We start from the raw sequence: 17,098 nt of genomic DNA on the forward strand, positions 1-17,098 counted from the left end.
CATTGAAAAATGCATTAGAGTGTTGAATTTGGAGATGTCTCACATCAACATCTTTGTTTTCGCTGCAGTAAATGTATTGAAGAATATGTTTTGCATCCGTTATTTTCCTCCATCCAGAGGAAAAACCTCTCTAATTGAAGTGGTGCTTGCTTTCAATGTTGGATAAATTTAATTGCACATACTTAAACAAAGGAAGAAATTTGCTCTACGGGACATTACCTGGACATTTACACACTTAATATCCTCCATCATTTTTGGCATTGGTGGGCAATGCTCTAACACATCAATAAATCTTGTAGCAGCTCTAAAATTAAGAAGTTAAAAACTACTAATAAAAATGCATAATATTATATGATAATCCAACTTGAAGGCACCATTTACAATCTTGAATGACCATGCTTGACCATCAAGGAATTTGCAAAGTAGCATCTCCTCGTGGTAACATCAAGTAATATCAAACTCTAGTGACCACTGCAGAAAGTCATGGTGTAAGCCATATCATTATCAAAAAAGGGGAATAAAAGTCATAAAAAGCAGGATCTTACTTCCCATGGTATGGGATGATGAAGACCTCACAAAATTCCAAATCCATATGCCTTGTCCACTTGGTAAGGTCTCTGGCGGTTCTTTTTATCCTAAGAAAGTAACAAATTGAAGGTCAACCATATCCACCTATTTTAGAAAATAAAATAGAGTTGTTAATTCAAGATACACAATATTAATGTCACAAGATGTAGGTCTTGGAGAAACCTCATTGCAGAGTAAACAATTGGATCATTGATCTCAAAGGTCTAGCTAGATAGAATTTTTAGGCTCTCTACATCCATGGCCACATAATCCTCTCTATTGCATGGATCATTCGGTAGGAAGCATGGTACAAGAAATCCATTTGGGTTAAGTGAAGAGAGAATTTGGTTGACTTGCCTCTCAAGAGCTTCTAGACTTTCTTCTCTCTCCTTTTTCTTCCTTTTCTTATCGACCCGTTCACTCTCAAAGGTAACTTCCTCAATCTTTACATCTGGCTCCTAGGCTTCCTCCATGGAGGAATGTTGAAAATGTCATATGCCTTCTCATCATGCATTGCTACTTGCTCTAGAATATTGCTACATCTGTACCTTAATCTTATCAGAGTTATCACATCTTTGTCCATGAGATTGACCCTTTGGGCATGGGTACCACAAATATAAGAGTCTCGCATGAGCTCAATAAGAAAGTCCTCAACAGCTTCTTGAAGACATCCCAATGCTGACCTTTTCCATCTCATGTCAATTTTGTATTCCTATGCAATCTGTTCTACACAGCCTCTAAAAAGGAAGCCTTGGAATGGACATGTTAAGTGCCTTCTGTGTCCTCCTTATCTCTCTCAGGCATCACTAGACACCTTGGATGAATCGTTTCTCTTACTTGGCATTGGCTTCAACTTTTGTGGCTTGGTGGACTTTCTCTTACCTTTTTTTGGAGTATTTGTATTATCTCTTTTGTTTTCCTTGGAGCCCTTGCCCTTCTACTTCCTTGGGACCTTGTTTGCTTGCTTCTGAACCTTCATCTCACCCTTGCTTGAAGCCTTTTGGCCCTTGCCACATTTTTGACCTTTCATTGTTTTTGCTTTCTTCCCTTTACCCTGATTCTCCTTGGAAGCTTGGTTTTATCCTGTCTCCTTTTCCTTCTCCTTCGATTTCTCCTTGATCTTCTCCTGCTTGTTGATCCTTGTCTTTCTCCTTGACCTTCTCTTTGGATTTGTCCTTCTTGCCATGATAAATTTCATTAATGTGGAAGGGTTGACCAAGGATTTTCATCACCCTTTGGTTGAGCATGCTCAACAAGTGATGGCTCTTAGGAAGTAAAGATCCCTTCAACTTTGATTGCTCTAGCTTTGTTTTCATGACCTTGACAACTTCCTGTAACTCTCCCTACTAATTCCAACCTTGTCCATAGTGCATTGTATATCCTCATTGTCCAAGGTAGAGCCCTCCAAGAATCCACCCATGCACTCACGCCTAGACTTTCTAAATTTTGTGTCATGTGTGTGTGTGTGTGTGTGTGTGTGTGTGAGAGAGAGAGAGAGAGAGAGAGAGAGAGAGAGAGAGTATGAAGAAGAAGAAAAGCAACTCTAAGATCATGGGAACAATCCAAAGAGACGTTAAACATTTAGCCAAGGAGTCTTGAACAGGAGAGAGAGAGAAGAAGAAGAAGAAGAAGAAGAAGAAGAAGAGGATTTTAACGTCGTAGGAAACTATTCCAAGAGACCTTAAAGATCCGATGAGGAGAGTTGAACTCAAGATCTGTTATTCAGGAGGGAAATGGTCTAACCAATCTGAGAGAGAGAGAGAGAGAGAGAGAGAGAGAGAGAGAGAGAGAGAGAGAGAGAGAGGTTGGGCACATGCGTCTCTTCTACCGTTCAACAAGCCAAAAAGGTGCACAAGGCCCACCCTAACTCAACATGCCCCTATCTATTTTTACCGTCTCTTTCAATGGCTCCATCAGAGCATAGCAGCCCATGACTTTACGATCATTGGCGATATTCAACCATTTGTTTGGTGGGAGACTTTGTCACTGGTAGAAAGCTTTGAAAAGGCGTTTTTTGGTGGTGGACCTCGCATATCTCTCTCTCTCTCTCTCTCTCTCTCTCTCTCTCTCTCTCTCTCGTTTCAAGACTCATCAGATGGATCCCGAACATCTCTTGGCAATCGGGATTGTTCCTACAATAGTAAAATTTCTCTTCTTCTTCTTCTTCACCCTCTCTCTCTCTCTCTCTCTCTCAACGATGTGACGAATTGTACTTTAGAAGGTCAAAATTGGTAACATTATGATTTGGGCACCTTTGGGCCGAGGATTTTAAGGCCATCTTAGTAGGCCAAGAGAACCCCAAAAGAATTTAACCATTCTGCATATGTAGGTGTGGTCCTATAGAAGTTTAATAGAAAAGCACAATGCATCATTGAGATCGTCTGTTTACATGCAAACTTGGAAGCGGCCACCGGTCACACTGATGGGATCTTGGTAGATTAACAACCTCCCACGTAATGGCCAATGTGGCCGTGAGTGCCTTTGATCCTACTCACAATGTGGGCACCTTCCTTTGCCTGGACAAATTAGGCGTGATGTTGTTGCCTACCGTTGAATCAAGTCAAAGAACAACTCTCTCTCTCTCTCTCTCTCTCTCTCGGATAGTTTCCTACAACGTTAAAACTCTCTCTCCTCCTCCTCCTCCTCCTCTCTCTCTCTCTCTCTCTCTCTCTCTCGGATGCAGGCGCACCAAGAGCCAGTTTGTGGCACGTGGCAAATGTCCCGGCCAATGTGTGAATTGTTGACAGCCGTTCAAAGTTCAAAACAGTAGACTGACCAATGACTTTTGTGACGGTAGCGACAATGCATGCAGCTTTTTCATTGAGTGCCTTACAGAGCTTCAATGTTTTCCCCACTCATTTGATCGCTCAGCACCACCACCATCAACATGGGGGAAGCTCGATCAGTCCTTCCCCTCCAAGTGGACCTGGACGGCAACACCAGCTATGGCGATGTGCCTGCTGATAAGCAGCATGCAGTGGATGATGCTGGAGCCCTCTTTGTCCTTGAATCAAAAGGTTAGTCTAAATTTGACCACTTCATTAACTGTGAGCGAAAGCATGTGGTAAAGCGCTCTCTCTCTCTCTCTCTCACACACACACACACACACACACACACGTTACTGAGTTGTTCACTTGTGTGTGATGTGTGTGTGTGTATATATATATATATATATATATATAGAGAGAGAGAGAGAGAGAGAGAGAGAGAGAGAGAGAGAGCGCTCTTGTGATCCCAATATTTACTTTGGCTTTTAGGTATTTATTTTACTTATTTGTCAAAGTTTGAATAAGGCAATTTACTGAGGTGGATATATATGGAACCCATTGTCCCCATTGTATCATGCATCAGTTATTCGTTGCCAAGGTTGGTTAGTTAAGGACTCTCTCTCTCTCTCTCTCTCTCTCTCTCTCTCACACACACACACACACATACACACACGTTACTGAGTTGTTCACTTGTGTGTGTGTGTGTATGTGTGAGAGAGAGAGAGAGAGAGAGAGAGAGAGAGTCCTTAACTAACCAACCTTGGCAACGAATAACTGATGCATGATACAATGGGGACAATGGGTTCCATATATATCCACCTCAGTAAATTGCCTTATTCAAACTTTGACAAATAAGTAAAATAAATACCTAAAAGCCAAAGTAAATATTGGGATCACATTGGGTAGTTCACTTGAGATGACATAACTTTTAACACCCTCTCTACAACTCATCATGGACATAAACGGTGAGACCAAGTCTATAAAGAAGCTACCATGGACTCCCAGCGCGACAGCTCCTTGCGGATTTGCTACCCTCAACTTTGTACCTTAGAAGTGTGTCATCTTGAGCATCGGTTGCCTTTTAGAAAATTGAACTGTAGACCACACCATGTCCAAGAATCCCCATTCGTGAACTGTGAACACAATCACGTCCAAAATATTTCAAGGTAATGAAGTTTGAAACACATCTTGTCCAAATCTGGCCAACAACAATAGATTGATGCACTCATCCATAGTGTTCTAGATACATCTGATTGGTGTTGACGTTGCATCTCCATCCTTTGTACTCAGTAGGTGGAGACGGCCCGTAGTCTTTCGAGTCTTCCGAAGGTGGACGATGTCCATTGGAATCCTCATTATTTTCTCCCAAACCAGAGTGGTCGGGTGCCACAGTTCCCTCCTGGCGGGATTCGTCGAGTGAATCCATGTGTGTTGCGAGTAAAGGGATCGGATCCTTTGTAGAAGAAGAATCGATTGAACTCTAATACTACTGTAACAGGCTTGGACACCCCAAGCCAAGAATCTACCACAACACATGTGAGAAAATTGAAAGAAGTGAACAAGAGAGAGAGACGACACGACACAGTGAAGTTCCGCGCCCAGAGAGACTGGCCCCAAAGACTGGCGCCCCTTTTGGTATTTCTTTATTATTGATGCTTCAAAAAGTACAATTTCCAAGGATCCTCATCTCAGCAGCGCTCCCAAGCTAATTTGCTTGAGAGTGAGGCCCTGGCAATCAATTTAAAGGCCCTGGGCCTTCCAAAAGCGAAGTACATGAAAAGCTTCAAGTCTAAAAGCATCTGGGCCCAAAAGCTAGTGCTAGAAGCTGCCAACGCAATTTGCGGAAATCTGTACGGCCCGCCACATCAGCAACGTAAATTGCGGGCATTCGCTGACAGTTGCCACGTCATCAACGCAATTCGCGGATGCCCGTATAGTTGTCACGTCATCAGCCTTCCATGCAAGTTTTTAATCCTTTGTGTCCCTTAGGCCCCATGGGACTGCCCCCCCTCTAAGTTGATAGGAACTGAGCTTTTAAAATTGGGCCACTCGGTAAGACTTGAAAGGTGGTAAAACTTCTTCTGTATCTTTCACTAGGGATTTGACCCCCTCTCTGTCCGGAGTCTTTCCTTTAGGTCATGCCATGTCATCACTTTGTGACACAATATATGCATAGATGCCTCCAATTTCAGCATTGCATAATCATCTAGTGACCTCGTGGGTTATTGCTCACAAGAACTGGCTGAAGCTCATGCCGAACCATCATTAAGACTCCTGACTAACCATGCAAGCCAACATTAGCAATCCAATAATCCGCAAAATAGGAACACTGACCGGCAAACTCATGCTGATTGTGTTCTTGCAAAACAACTATACTTGCCCTACATGTATTTACATAGTGCCAGGTTAGCTGTCATTTATCAAGGTTACATAACCCATGCACATTGTACGAGATACATCTAATGCGATTGTGCATGGGAGATCGTATGCACAAGTGGAAAAAAAAGATAAGGAATTAGGTGGACATATCCATGGCCGTATCTTCCTCCACCACATCTGTACTAGAGCCGATCCACTGATTCAATATAGAAAAAGTTTCCATAGAATTTGTATGCGAGGTGGAAGCCTCACCAATGAGTACATCTTTATAAGAATGCATCGCTTTTTCCCATGCGTCAATCAACGTGTGATTATCATTACTTGGAAGTTGCTTAAACGATACATTCTTATTAGCATTGACAAGTGGAACATAGTTACGAGAGGAGTGTGGAGTGTGAATCTTTGCCGTCTTTTTAGGCACCTCCAAGCACTAGAATCACTGGATCCGACATTCTTACCCTTCACAGCATTGCCATGTCTAGGAACAGTAGGGTCCGTTCACACTTGCCAGACATAGCTCAGGCATCCATCGTGATGTTTGGAGACGTAACATTGACACCTGTGCTAAGCAGTCGATCAAGTACTCCAAGGATCCACAGTATGCAAAGTACCTGAAGAATCACCCACTTGACGAGGTTCATTCTCAATGGCATGCTACCATATCCACCTCTCAAGTCGACCTTGAAGTATAAAGCGAAGCCAGTGCAGATAAAAAAAAATGTCCTCGCAAGAAAAATTTGACAATGCGCTTGAATATATGAGGTTAACAAATTGATGAAGACAAAGAAGACTTGTTGGAAGAAGAGCCCAATAGCAGACTATGTAAGTTATTTGGGTCGGAAGTCTACTTGAGAGGAAGCAAGAAAATCCAAGAAGCACGTTCGCTTCGAGGATGATCCCAGTTCATCGTCTGCATCATTTGATAGTTCACAGAGCTCTTGTTCTTCTGACTCTAGCGAGGAGGACAAGAAGCACCACAAGCGGAGAGAGACTCTGAAGAACAAGAAAAGCAAGAAAAACCAGACAGTAGTTCCCACAAAAAGTCTAGAAAGCACCACAAGAATTTTGACAATTCTGACGAGGATAATTAGGACTTGAGAATTTATAGACATGATCTCAATAAGAATTAGTTGAATCCGACATCAGTGAGGTCCTTTGTGGATCTAGATGCGATTGCTAAATACATTGCTTATGGACTTGAGAATCTATAGACATGATTGCAAGAAGGATTAGTTGAATCCGACATCAGGGAGGTCCTTTGTGGATCTAGATGCGATTGCTAAAATACGTTGCCTGAATCATGGTCTTAGATCTGGAATCAATTTTTATGTGATTGATTTGATGTGAATGTGCACTGATTGTGTCTTCTTTGTGCAAGTGCTAGATGTGTGCTGTCTAGTGCATCGGTACTTAGAGTTAGTGTCTACTGAACTGGTTTATGGCCTCTGTTTGTTTTGTAGGCATAATCGAGGGCGATTACAATTCTTTCAAGAGGGGGCTATGTCACAAACTGATGACGTGGCATGCCTAACGGACAAAGGGCTATTGATAAAGTTGTTCCAACTTATGAACACCCTATCGACGGGGCCCCAAAGGGACACCAGAGAATTTAAATGAAGCTGGCGGACTGCTGTACGGATTTTCGAGATTTGCGCTGTTGACATGGCTGACTGTACGGATTTCCATATAACGCGTTGAGCTGCTGACTTGGCAGTCCTAATGGTTTTTCGTATTTTACGCTGGCAGCTAGCTTTTGGGAGGCCTTGTGCTTTTGAGTTTAAAGCTTTTGTGTAACTGCTTTTGGTATCCCTTGTAAATTTATAAGAGCCCCTGGGCCTCACTATGCAGAGCATTTGGACACAGAGTCTAAGAGCAGAGGTCCCTCGGGAGTTGTACTTTTGCAATGATTAATGAAAAAGAAATACCGAAAGGGGCGCCAGACTTTGGGGCCAATACCTCTGGCACGGAACTACGCCGGGCCGTGTCGACTCTCTCTCTCTCTCTCAATTAAAGTTTAGTGATTATGAAGTTTTTGTTCGCGTGTTGCTATTGATTTCTCGCTTGAAGTGTCCAAGCCCGTTACATCAATCATTCAATCTAGCCATCTCATTTCGTCCAGAAGTCTTGAGGCACCTGGGTCATTGTGCAACCATCTTATCCTTCCAAAATTCTTGATGCACTCACAACAGTATCCAGTCATCTCATCCAAATAGATATCTTGATACACTAGAATCTCATTCTGTTCACATTCAGTTCTCATTTACTTAGCCATAACATCTAGATCTTGTTGATCTCTAACAGATGTTTAGATGCACTAAGTTCAAATCATTCATCAGACAAAATGTTGCTGACATTTCATCTTTCTCTACATGTCTCTAACAATACACACATGAAAGAGCACATGTCTTCAGTTCAATCAAGGAAATTTCCAATTCAGTGCACATATTTTCATAAAGTCATTCCACAACATAGTGTTAGCCCGTCAGTATCCCTAAAATCTTAAAGAGAAATCAGTGACTTTATATAATCTTAGCAATCTGTGACAAAGAAGTGGAGTGGCTTCCCTCTTGTGCAGTCCGCACCGCACCAGATTCAACTTGCTGATTGGTAATTTTTGGCATAGACATTGCTAATAATCCAAAAGCTTCAAGGTACAGCTCTCTCTTTGAAGAGAATTTGCGATGTTCTCCTCCTCCATCCACTTTGCATCGAGGGCCAAAATGTATCCTTGATAAAATTATCCAATGGACCAAGCTTACCTTTCTATTCATTTCTTGTGTCTTGTGACCTGTTGGTTGTCGTGCTGGCCTCCCTTGTCCTTGGCACCTCAATCTGGATCTTTGGAATTCTCTGATGAAGCATCAGCTGATTTCTCGCTTCGTTGAAACACTCGGATACATTATCATTTGATTCTCTTTCTTCTCCGGAATCCTCTGATGAACTTGCATCTGGTTCCCTTGGTTCGTTGGAACCATCGGATGCACTATCATTTGATTCCGAGGGAATCCTCGGATGCACTATCATCTCATTCCTTTTCTTCTCCGGAGTCCTTTGATGAACTTGCATCCGGTTTCCCTGGTGCATCCTCTTCACTGGAAGACTCTTGCCTTGTTGAGGTGGACACTAGCTTGAGCGGGCATGCATTCCAAAACCTTGCTTGGCATGTCCCATGGGTCATAAGTCTTTGTATAGAATTGGACTTCTGTTGCAAACAATACTTCTAATCTCTTTTGGCAAACCACAACAAAACTGCTCAATTTGGTCCCTCAAAGTGACCCTTCGAAATGAGGACACTGGCAAATAGATTACCCAAAACCTTTGGCAGTAGTCATCCAACGTGTCTTTCTTAATCATTCTCAGATGATACCAAGCCGTGATGACATCTTCTTTTGATATCCAAGTTGAAGTGGTTTCGAGGACACTCGCAAATAGGTTACCCAAAACCTTTGGCAGTAGTCATCCAACGTGTCTTTCTTAGTCATTCTCAGATTATACCAAGCCGTGATGACATCTTCTTCATATTCTTCTAATATCCAAGTTGAATTCTCTTGAGTTTTACTCACTTCGTAGGTGCTTCTCTGCCTAACAACATAGTAGACCACCATGTTTGTGCATTTTCTTTCAAGTAAGATGCTGCCCTTCGCACCTTGGAGTGTCCCGAGAACCGACCTCCCGAGAACACGACGCCAAACCGTTGTATAAACTCAAGGGCTCGATGGATGTCCTGGTAGCTTGAAAACGTGTTAAACTTGACTGCTTGACCCCATCCTTGAACTCCTTGATCTTCTTGTTCTTCTTTTTCTCACTGTCAGAAGAGCACGAGCTCTCCTCCTTTGAACTGCAAGATGGCCTCCCACGCCTTCTAGACTTTTAAAAAAATATTCTTTTCTTGCCTTTTTGGCTTTTTCTCCGCTTCTTCTGCCTTTTCTCATCCTCTCTAGAACTAGAGGACGATGGACTGTTGGAACTCTCTGAAAACGAAAAAAATCTAAGTCATCCTCGAAACGAACACACTTCTTGGATCTTCTTACTACCTCGAAAGTCTTCTTCCGAGAGTGCTTTCAATGTTTTTCTTAACTCGTTCATCTTCTTTTCAAGAGCTTTGTCCAATTCTTTTTGAGGATACAGTTTCACGGCTTTTCTGCACTCGGATTTTCTCTCAGCTTCCTTCCCGCCTTGAGAGGAGAATCGATGACCTCTTGTCATCTCGAGTGAATCTCATTAATTGGGTAATTCTTCAGATGCTTCACATATTTCGGGTTTTTGGAGTACTTGATCAATCTTTTCACACTCGTGTCAATGTGCAATTGGCGTTTGTACTCCGCTCTGGAAAAATTCCCCGTCGGAAATTTTTATTGATTTTAGTCCCGCATTGGGTTTCAACTTTTCTTCATCTCCTCACAGAGGGGTGTTGTCTCTGTCAGATTCTCTGCAAGAACCCATGTGTGCTGTAGAAGGGATAGGATCCTCCGTAGAAGAAGAATCGTTCTGAGCTCTGATACCACTGTTACAAACTTGGACACTCCAAGCGAGAAATCAATAGTAACATACGAAGAGAAACTGCAAATTATTGAACTGAACTTGAATAGAGAGAGAAAAGAAGAGTCGGAGTTCCGAGCCAAGACGCACTGCCCGAAGACTGGTGCCCCTTCCGATATTTCTTTATTATTATGCTCGCAAAGTACAACTCTCGAGGGTCCAACCCTCTCTAAGACTATGCATCAAGATCCTCTGCCCCAAGGGTCCTTATAAACAGTACAAGGGGCCCAAAAGAGCCCCAAAAGCATCGTATCAAAAGAACTAACTCCCAAAAGCATCTGCTTCCAAAAGCTCTCGAGAAAAGCTGCCAAAAACAGCCAAAGCAAATCGCGGAAATCCGTATAGCCTGCCACGTCATCAATCAACGCAATTTTTGAAAATCAGCCTAGCGTTCAAGCTTTTGATGATTGGGTTTTAGGCCCTCGGCTGGTGCTCCATAAGTTCTTTAAGGTGGTGGGTCCACTCGGCCATTTCTCTACGAGTTGGGCATGCCATGTCATCACTTTGTAACAATCAAAGTAGATTATATGGCTAGGGTTTTTCTAGCACAGATTTTCAAGCATAATGGGATGCCCAAGTCTATTGTGAGTGATCGAGATCCTCGCATTACAGGAAATTTTTGGCATGCCTTGTTTCATAACCTTGGGTTGAAGTGGAATTTTTCTTCTTCATATCATCCTCAAACGGATGCGTAGAGTAAGATTGCTAATTCCACTGTGTTGGATATGTTGAAATCCTATGTGTTGGATTGATGATCTGATTGGGAAAAGTATTTGCCTCTTGTTGAGCACGCATAGAACAATATCGAACATTCATCTACGGGGAAAGCACCTTGTGAGAGTCTTTATGGTTATCCTTTGCTTCCATCGATCCTTTCAACTAAGGATAAGATATTTGCAGCGGATGAGTTTGTTTGAGATATGGACACAGCCTATGGGTAGGTTAAGAGAGTAATAATACGCTCTCAGGAAAAATATAACAAAGTTGTGGACTAGCACAAAAGGAATTGGGACTTAACAGTCGGCTAATTAGTCTTACTCAAGTTTGAGAAGGCAAGACTAAAGAAGCAAGCGACTGTCACAAACTTGGACACCCCAAGTCTACAATCTGTCATTTCACTCATTCAAGTAGATCGAGTAAATTTTTTTTTGGATTTTATTAATTTTGTGGGACTGACTCGCCCTTTAATTTAACATCAAGAATAATATCTCTACCCTTTTCGTTCTTCAATGTTGCCTTTTTGGCCTTGTAGTCGACCACCACGCCGTTCTTGTGGTACAAGGGGATGCCCAATAGGACGTCACACCCTTCCAAAGGCATGATGTAAAAGTCCTCGTGCCCTACATACCCCTGACAATGCAACCAAATTTTGTCTATGACAGGTGTAATGGAAATATTCCGTCTTGGTGCCGTTAGAACTGCCTTTGCTGGTGGTCCCATTTCCTTGGGCGTGATTCCAAGTCGAGCCACCCATTCAGTCGAAATGAAGTTGGCCTTGGCTCCTTCATCGAAGAAGATAAGGGCTTCCTGATCTCGTATTTTTCCCTACGCTTTGTAGAGCTCCGTACTTTTGTGCATATGTTTTGTGTCTGTCTCCACGAAGTCCGGAACCAATCCTATCTTAATCTTTCCTTTCTTGCTTTGCTCTTCTGCCACTTTGGAACTCTTTGCCTTGTCCTCGGCTTGATCATTGGACGCTTTGTTAGGGCACTTGACAAGAACGTGTCCCTGCTCCCTGCATACATAACAAGGTGTGGAGAAATATTGGCACGACTCAAAAAGGATGTGGACGAGTTTGTTCGCAGTTGTTTGGCATGTCAAAAGGTTAAGTTTGATCAACACAAAGCACTTGGTCTCCCACAGCCTTTGCCCATTCCTAACCGACCTTGGGAGAGTATAGAAATGGACTTCAGTTTTGATCTTCCAAAGACTTAGTGAGCATGATGGCATTTGGATAGTCATCGCTTGAATTAGTAAACATGCTCACTTTATTCCGGTAAAGAACACAGTTAAAGCCGGCTATTTGGCTAAGTTGTTTGTCTCACAAATTTTCAGATTACATGGTATGCATGAATCCATAGTATCAGATAGGTATCCTTGCTTCACAAGTTTGTTTTGGAGAGAAATCTGGGAGAATATAGGCACACGGCTTAAATTCTCATCCTCGTTTTATCTACAGACAGATGGGCAGTCGGAGATAGCTAATTCAATGGTCTTAGATTTGTTAAAGTCTTATGTCTCTAATCAGAAGACTCGGTGGGAGAAGTTTTTACCCTTGGTGGAGTTTTCTTACAATAATACAGTTCATGCATCCACGGGGAAGGCACCGTTTGAGATTTCGAGGGTGTCAGAAAAGTTCCATCCATTCTGAGTACCAAAGATAAGATTTTTGAAGCACATCAGTATACACAGGATCTGGACACTGCTTTTGCAAAGGTGTGGAAGGCTTTGGAGAAGTTTCAAGCATGGCATAAGAAGGCATCAGACAAGCATCAATGTGATTCGTAACTAAAGGAAGATAATTGGGTGCTACTTTAATTTGAGAAGGCACGATTACTAAAACGGAAAGGTATGTAAGGAGAGGCTTTTTCCAAAGCTAAGTATGCTGATACTATGGACCTTTCCAGATACAAGAAAGATAAATGATGTATCCTTCAGATTGAAGTTACCAGATACTTGGAAGATTCACAATGCATTTCATGTGAGTCTATTGAGACCTTTCAAAGGTGAAATGCCAGTGGACAAGGAGCGAGACAAGCAACCCAAACGGAAGAGATACCCATCGCCAAACAGGTCATGGCTCACAAGGAAAGGAAAGTGAAAGGTAAGTTGGCACGATGGTATTCGGGCAAGTTCAGGAATTATCCTGCTCTTGATGCCAAGTGGATGGAGGAGGAGGACTTATTAGATACTTCTCAGATACTAGAGATTTCCGATGAATCAGCAGGTTGAATCTGGTGCGGTGTGGATTGCACAAAAGGAGATTTTTGCTCCTTTGTCACAGGTTACCTCGATAGAATAAAGTCACTGATTTCTTTTGAGATTTCAGGGATACTATCACGAGACCGTGACAAACACTAGCCTTATTTGTTGGTTTCCTTCCCTTGATTTTTATTTAATTTTTGGTACCCTCTTTTTGAAATCACAAATGCCTGGGCATTGCATGGCAAGTATGAAACGGTCGATAGCTGAGAGTTTCACCCGCAAAATGAAGGAGGGTGGCTAGGCTCATCTATATCATTTAGGCCCCTCGGCGAGACTACATAAGTTGGTGGGTACTAAACCAAAAGCGCAAAGTGGACATGTGCTAGCACCAAAAGCTCCTGCAGGACACCTCAGCAAGGAAGTGGCGCCCAAATCGATGAGAGCTAGAGAGGAGCTGATTTCGGTCATTAAATGACTATTGTGTGTGAGACTTGAGTAGTGGGTGCAGGTGATCACAACTTTAATGGAAAGATTGCCTTCTCCTCTGTCTTATGTAGCACGATGATTCCGCTCTCGTGCATCTCTCCTCTTTTGAATACAGAATTGTGATGCCCAACTCAAGTGCTATTCATCTGTATGTACGGTTGTGGGGAAATTTAAGCACGATTGCCGATGCAAGAGCCTCTTGCGCAAGTACCGGATTAGCTACTGCTAATCCAAAGCAGGTACAGGTTGATTTAGAGAGATTTCTCGCTAGAAATCTTGTCTAAATGAAAGGACAAGTAGCCGTACAGGCGCAGGAACTTAAGGGCTACCTATAGGTGGGTTCGGCACGCACAACGGAGCTGAAACAGAGAATTACAGCTTGCTGTATTTTTTTTGCAGGTTTAAGGTTTTGATCCTTTTTGATGCCTAAAGGTCCCAGGAGCTTCGGGGGAGCTAGGGAGCTGTTAAACACACGTTCGGGTCCATTTTAGAGGCTAAAAGCAGAGAATTCAGCGTGCTGTATTTTCTCGCTAGGTTTGTAAAAGTGCTCTAATGCACGTGGAAAGTCATCTACTACATGGGGATTTTGTCTGTGAAGCCTTTTACTGTCGTTATGCTGCCGAAATTGGGCTAGAGTAGGGAATTTTCAGCCCAATAAAAGTGGGACAGCTCATAGAAGATTAGAGGTGTTTCTCCAAGTTTAATTGAATAAAGAAATTTCGAAAGGGGCGCCATCCTTGGGGCCAACACGATGTCACTGTCTACTTGGGAGCACTCTAGTTTGAAGTGGTGAATTTTGGTTACAGACTTATCCGTGAAGTTACTTGGTGTCATAAAGTACAAGTAAAGTTAGACAACCTATAGATCAGGTGTTAGACAACCTATAGATCAGGTGAAAGCCAAAGTTTTACCGCCCTTTAGTAAGGCTACAGGCTGGTTGCATGGTTTCATTGTCGGGACAGCATCACTTTTTCCTCAAGAAGGGAGCCTTGGTCTGGTTTGGGCGAAGTCACAAAGCACAAGCGCTTGGAATTCCACTATGGCTGACAGGACGGATGACATCAGAGAAGAGGGTTCCTCTTCACAAGACGGGCTATTCCCACAGTGCATGAGGTTGGCGAAAGTTCACGGCCACCACTGTCTGCACCTTTTATTGATGTGAATGCGCCACAGGCTCAAGGGATAATGACTGGGCAACTAGATGAGGATGGGTTCAGGACATAGTTGGTTTCTGCTGTGAATGTGTTTAATTGATTGATGCAAACTCCGAGGTTTATGGAGTTTCTGCAAGCTCCACCAGTGTCACAGTAGGCAAGACAACTTTCTCATCTAGTAGAGCCCGTTGAGGCTCAAAGGCAGGTCTCAAATGCGACTTAGCAGGACAGGGAGCATTCGCATTTTGCGGAGTCACTTGAGGCTCCATGCATTTCTTTTGTCCATGAATAGGTAGGCGGCTAGGACGCCAATTCCTCAAGCTATACCAGTTCAGCCAGCCACCTATGAGCATTCAAGTGTTGGTCTAAGTAGACAGGGAACTACTTTCGAGGCTATGCATCAAGTATTTCCACCACCCACGGTACATTCTGGGTATTTTCAAGATGGATCTGTGTTTCAAATCATGGCTGGTTATCCGCGTGGAAATAAGCTATACATGTGAGGTGCAGTGTTTGGGGGTATGCAAGTCGTGATGCCAAACCCCATGTATGGTAATATTGGCTTACTTCCAGGGTTTCAGTGTACGTAGGGCCATTTTGGGATGCCACATGGCAATTTTGGTATGGCTGGTGTTTTTGATCAGCAGGCAAATATGGCATCAGGAAGCTAGAGTGCCAATGGCCAAGGAGCATGTAGCGAGAGAAGCGTGTCGTGCTCTCTACAGTGGGTGCTCCTCAGTGCAATATGCGTGAAACCTCACTCCAACAGAAAGAAAACATCACACAACAATGGAACGAGCAACTCAAAGATGCAACAATGGACTCAGAACACCATGGAACTTGACTAACTCAATGGCACCAGTACAGATGCTGATTGGCAGCACACTCAGCTCCAAACCCAGGACTCACAGGTACAATGGGGGTGTCGAGGCTCCAATGTGTAGGGAGAGTGGAGATGTGTAGTGTTGGACCCAAGACTCAAGACTCAAGACTCAAGACTCAAGACGCTAGACCATAGAAAGTAGATGATGTATCCCCAACGACTAGAACCAACCACACATATATACAATCATAAAGAGCCATTAACGGCTAGCAAAATATTTGTCCAGCTACGTCTATCTCCAAAGCGTACTTGAAAACATTGTACGGCGTACTTTCTCTCCCAGAAAGGTATTGATGCGATATCCGATGTTGTGGATGCTGATGAGCATGTACTCTCTTTCGACAAGCGGCTCTTACTTTTGGCCTTGGGACGCATTACAGAAACACATGGCAGATCATCAAGGACATTGTTCGTTTTAAATCTCCCATTCCACCGCTTGTTGTGGAGGATCGGCCTAGTGATTGGTATTATGCAAGATTTTCGATCCTTTCTTTAACTGCAAAAAAGGCATACTGTCATTTGCAGTCATCTCTCTGGCTAGAGGAACATTGTAATAAGGTATGGCATATGGATAAAGGTGTTACATGGTGGCGCGAAAGAGTTATGAAAGTGTGGCATGCTAAACGTCAATTGAAAGAACGATTGTTCTTGTGGAGATATGTTATTGGGGTTCCCTGAAGTGGTAAATTTCTTTGCTCGAGAGGAGTGGCCTCCTCGAGATGCGTTCAATGTGGTGCGAGTAATGAGAATATTTGACATTTGCTGTGGTCATGTTCTCACACAGGATGGTTTGTGGGTTGCATCTCTACTTGCTTTCACAATCGTTTTAATGGGGTACAGTTTGGCCGATACTTCGGGATTTTTGAAGTGCTTTTGCCGCTGCTTCAGCCGTATGCATACTTTTTTGATTGGGTTAGATTCTGGGTGCTTTGGACAGTTTGGAAAGCACGGAATTCTCTCAGGTTCCAGCAGGTTCAGGTGCATTATGTTTTCCTCTTCAAAACTTACCTTCTCCAATCTCTGACATTTGCGAGGGATTTGGATGAGCTCTCCCCTCTTCACTATGAGCTCTACTTTGACTGTTTTTGATTTACAATATGTAATGTTTCCCATGGGTTTTCCTCGCCTTGAGGTTTCCCATTAGTAAATTAAATGATATTACCAAAAAAAAAGGGTAGTGTGTGTGTGTGTGTGGGGCAAGGAAGGCCACATTGTTAGTTGTAATGGAGCAAAAACAGCCCTGGAGGCTGATGTTTGTTTGTTTATGCTCTCATGCGGTTTCTACATCCACTTTTGGTCATTGGCAACCTTCATACTGGGATGTTGTTTTTGGAAAACTTGAAGCTACAATTCCGAGCTGCCCATCTAGTCTTATAGCCGATTGGAAGCAAGTCACT

At 43.0% G+C, this 17,098-nt stretch overlaps 1 protein-coding gene across 3 annotated transcripts in view; it reads left to right on the forward strand.

The window, feature by feature from the left end:
* The first annotated feature begins 3,238 nt into the window (after nucleotides 1–3,238).
* Nucleotides 3,239–17,098, forward strand: part of LOC147424564 (GABA transporter 1-like) — a 115,611-nt gene continuing 101,751 nt past the window's right edge. Inside the window, exon 1 of one of the 3 annotated variants that reach the window (XM_086500154.1) lies at nucleotides 3,239–3,584. In XM_086500154.1, coding sequence (XP_086356280.1) covers nucleotides 3,455–3,584 — 130 coding nt within the window. In that variant the 5' untranslated portion in view covers nucleotides 3,239–3,454. The remainder of the gene's footprint in view (nucleotides 3,585–17,098) is intronic. The other 2 variants (XM_086500153.1, XM_086500152.1) reach the window with 2 other exon arrangements.

This window comes from Adiantum capillus-veneris, chromosome 25 (genome assembly GCF_014529385.1).
Source record: "Adiantum capillus-veneris isolate H3 chromosome 25, ASM1452938v2, whole genome shotgun sequence".
NCBI lineage: Eukaryota > Viridiplantae > Streptophyta > Polypodiopsida > Polypodiales > Pteridaceae > Adiantum > Adiantum capillus-veneris.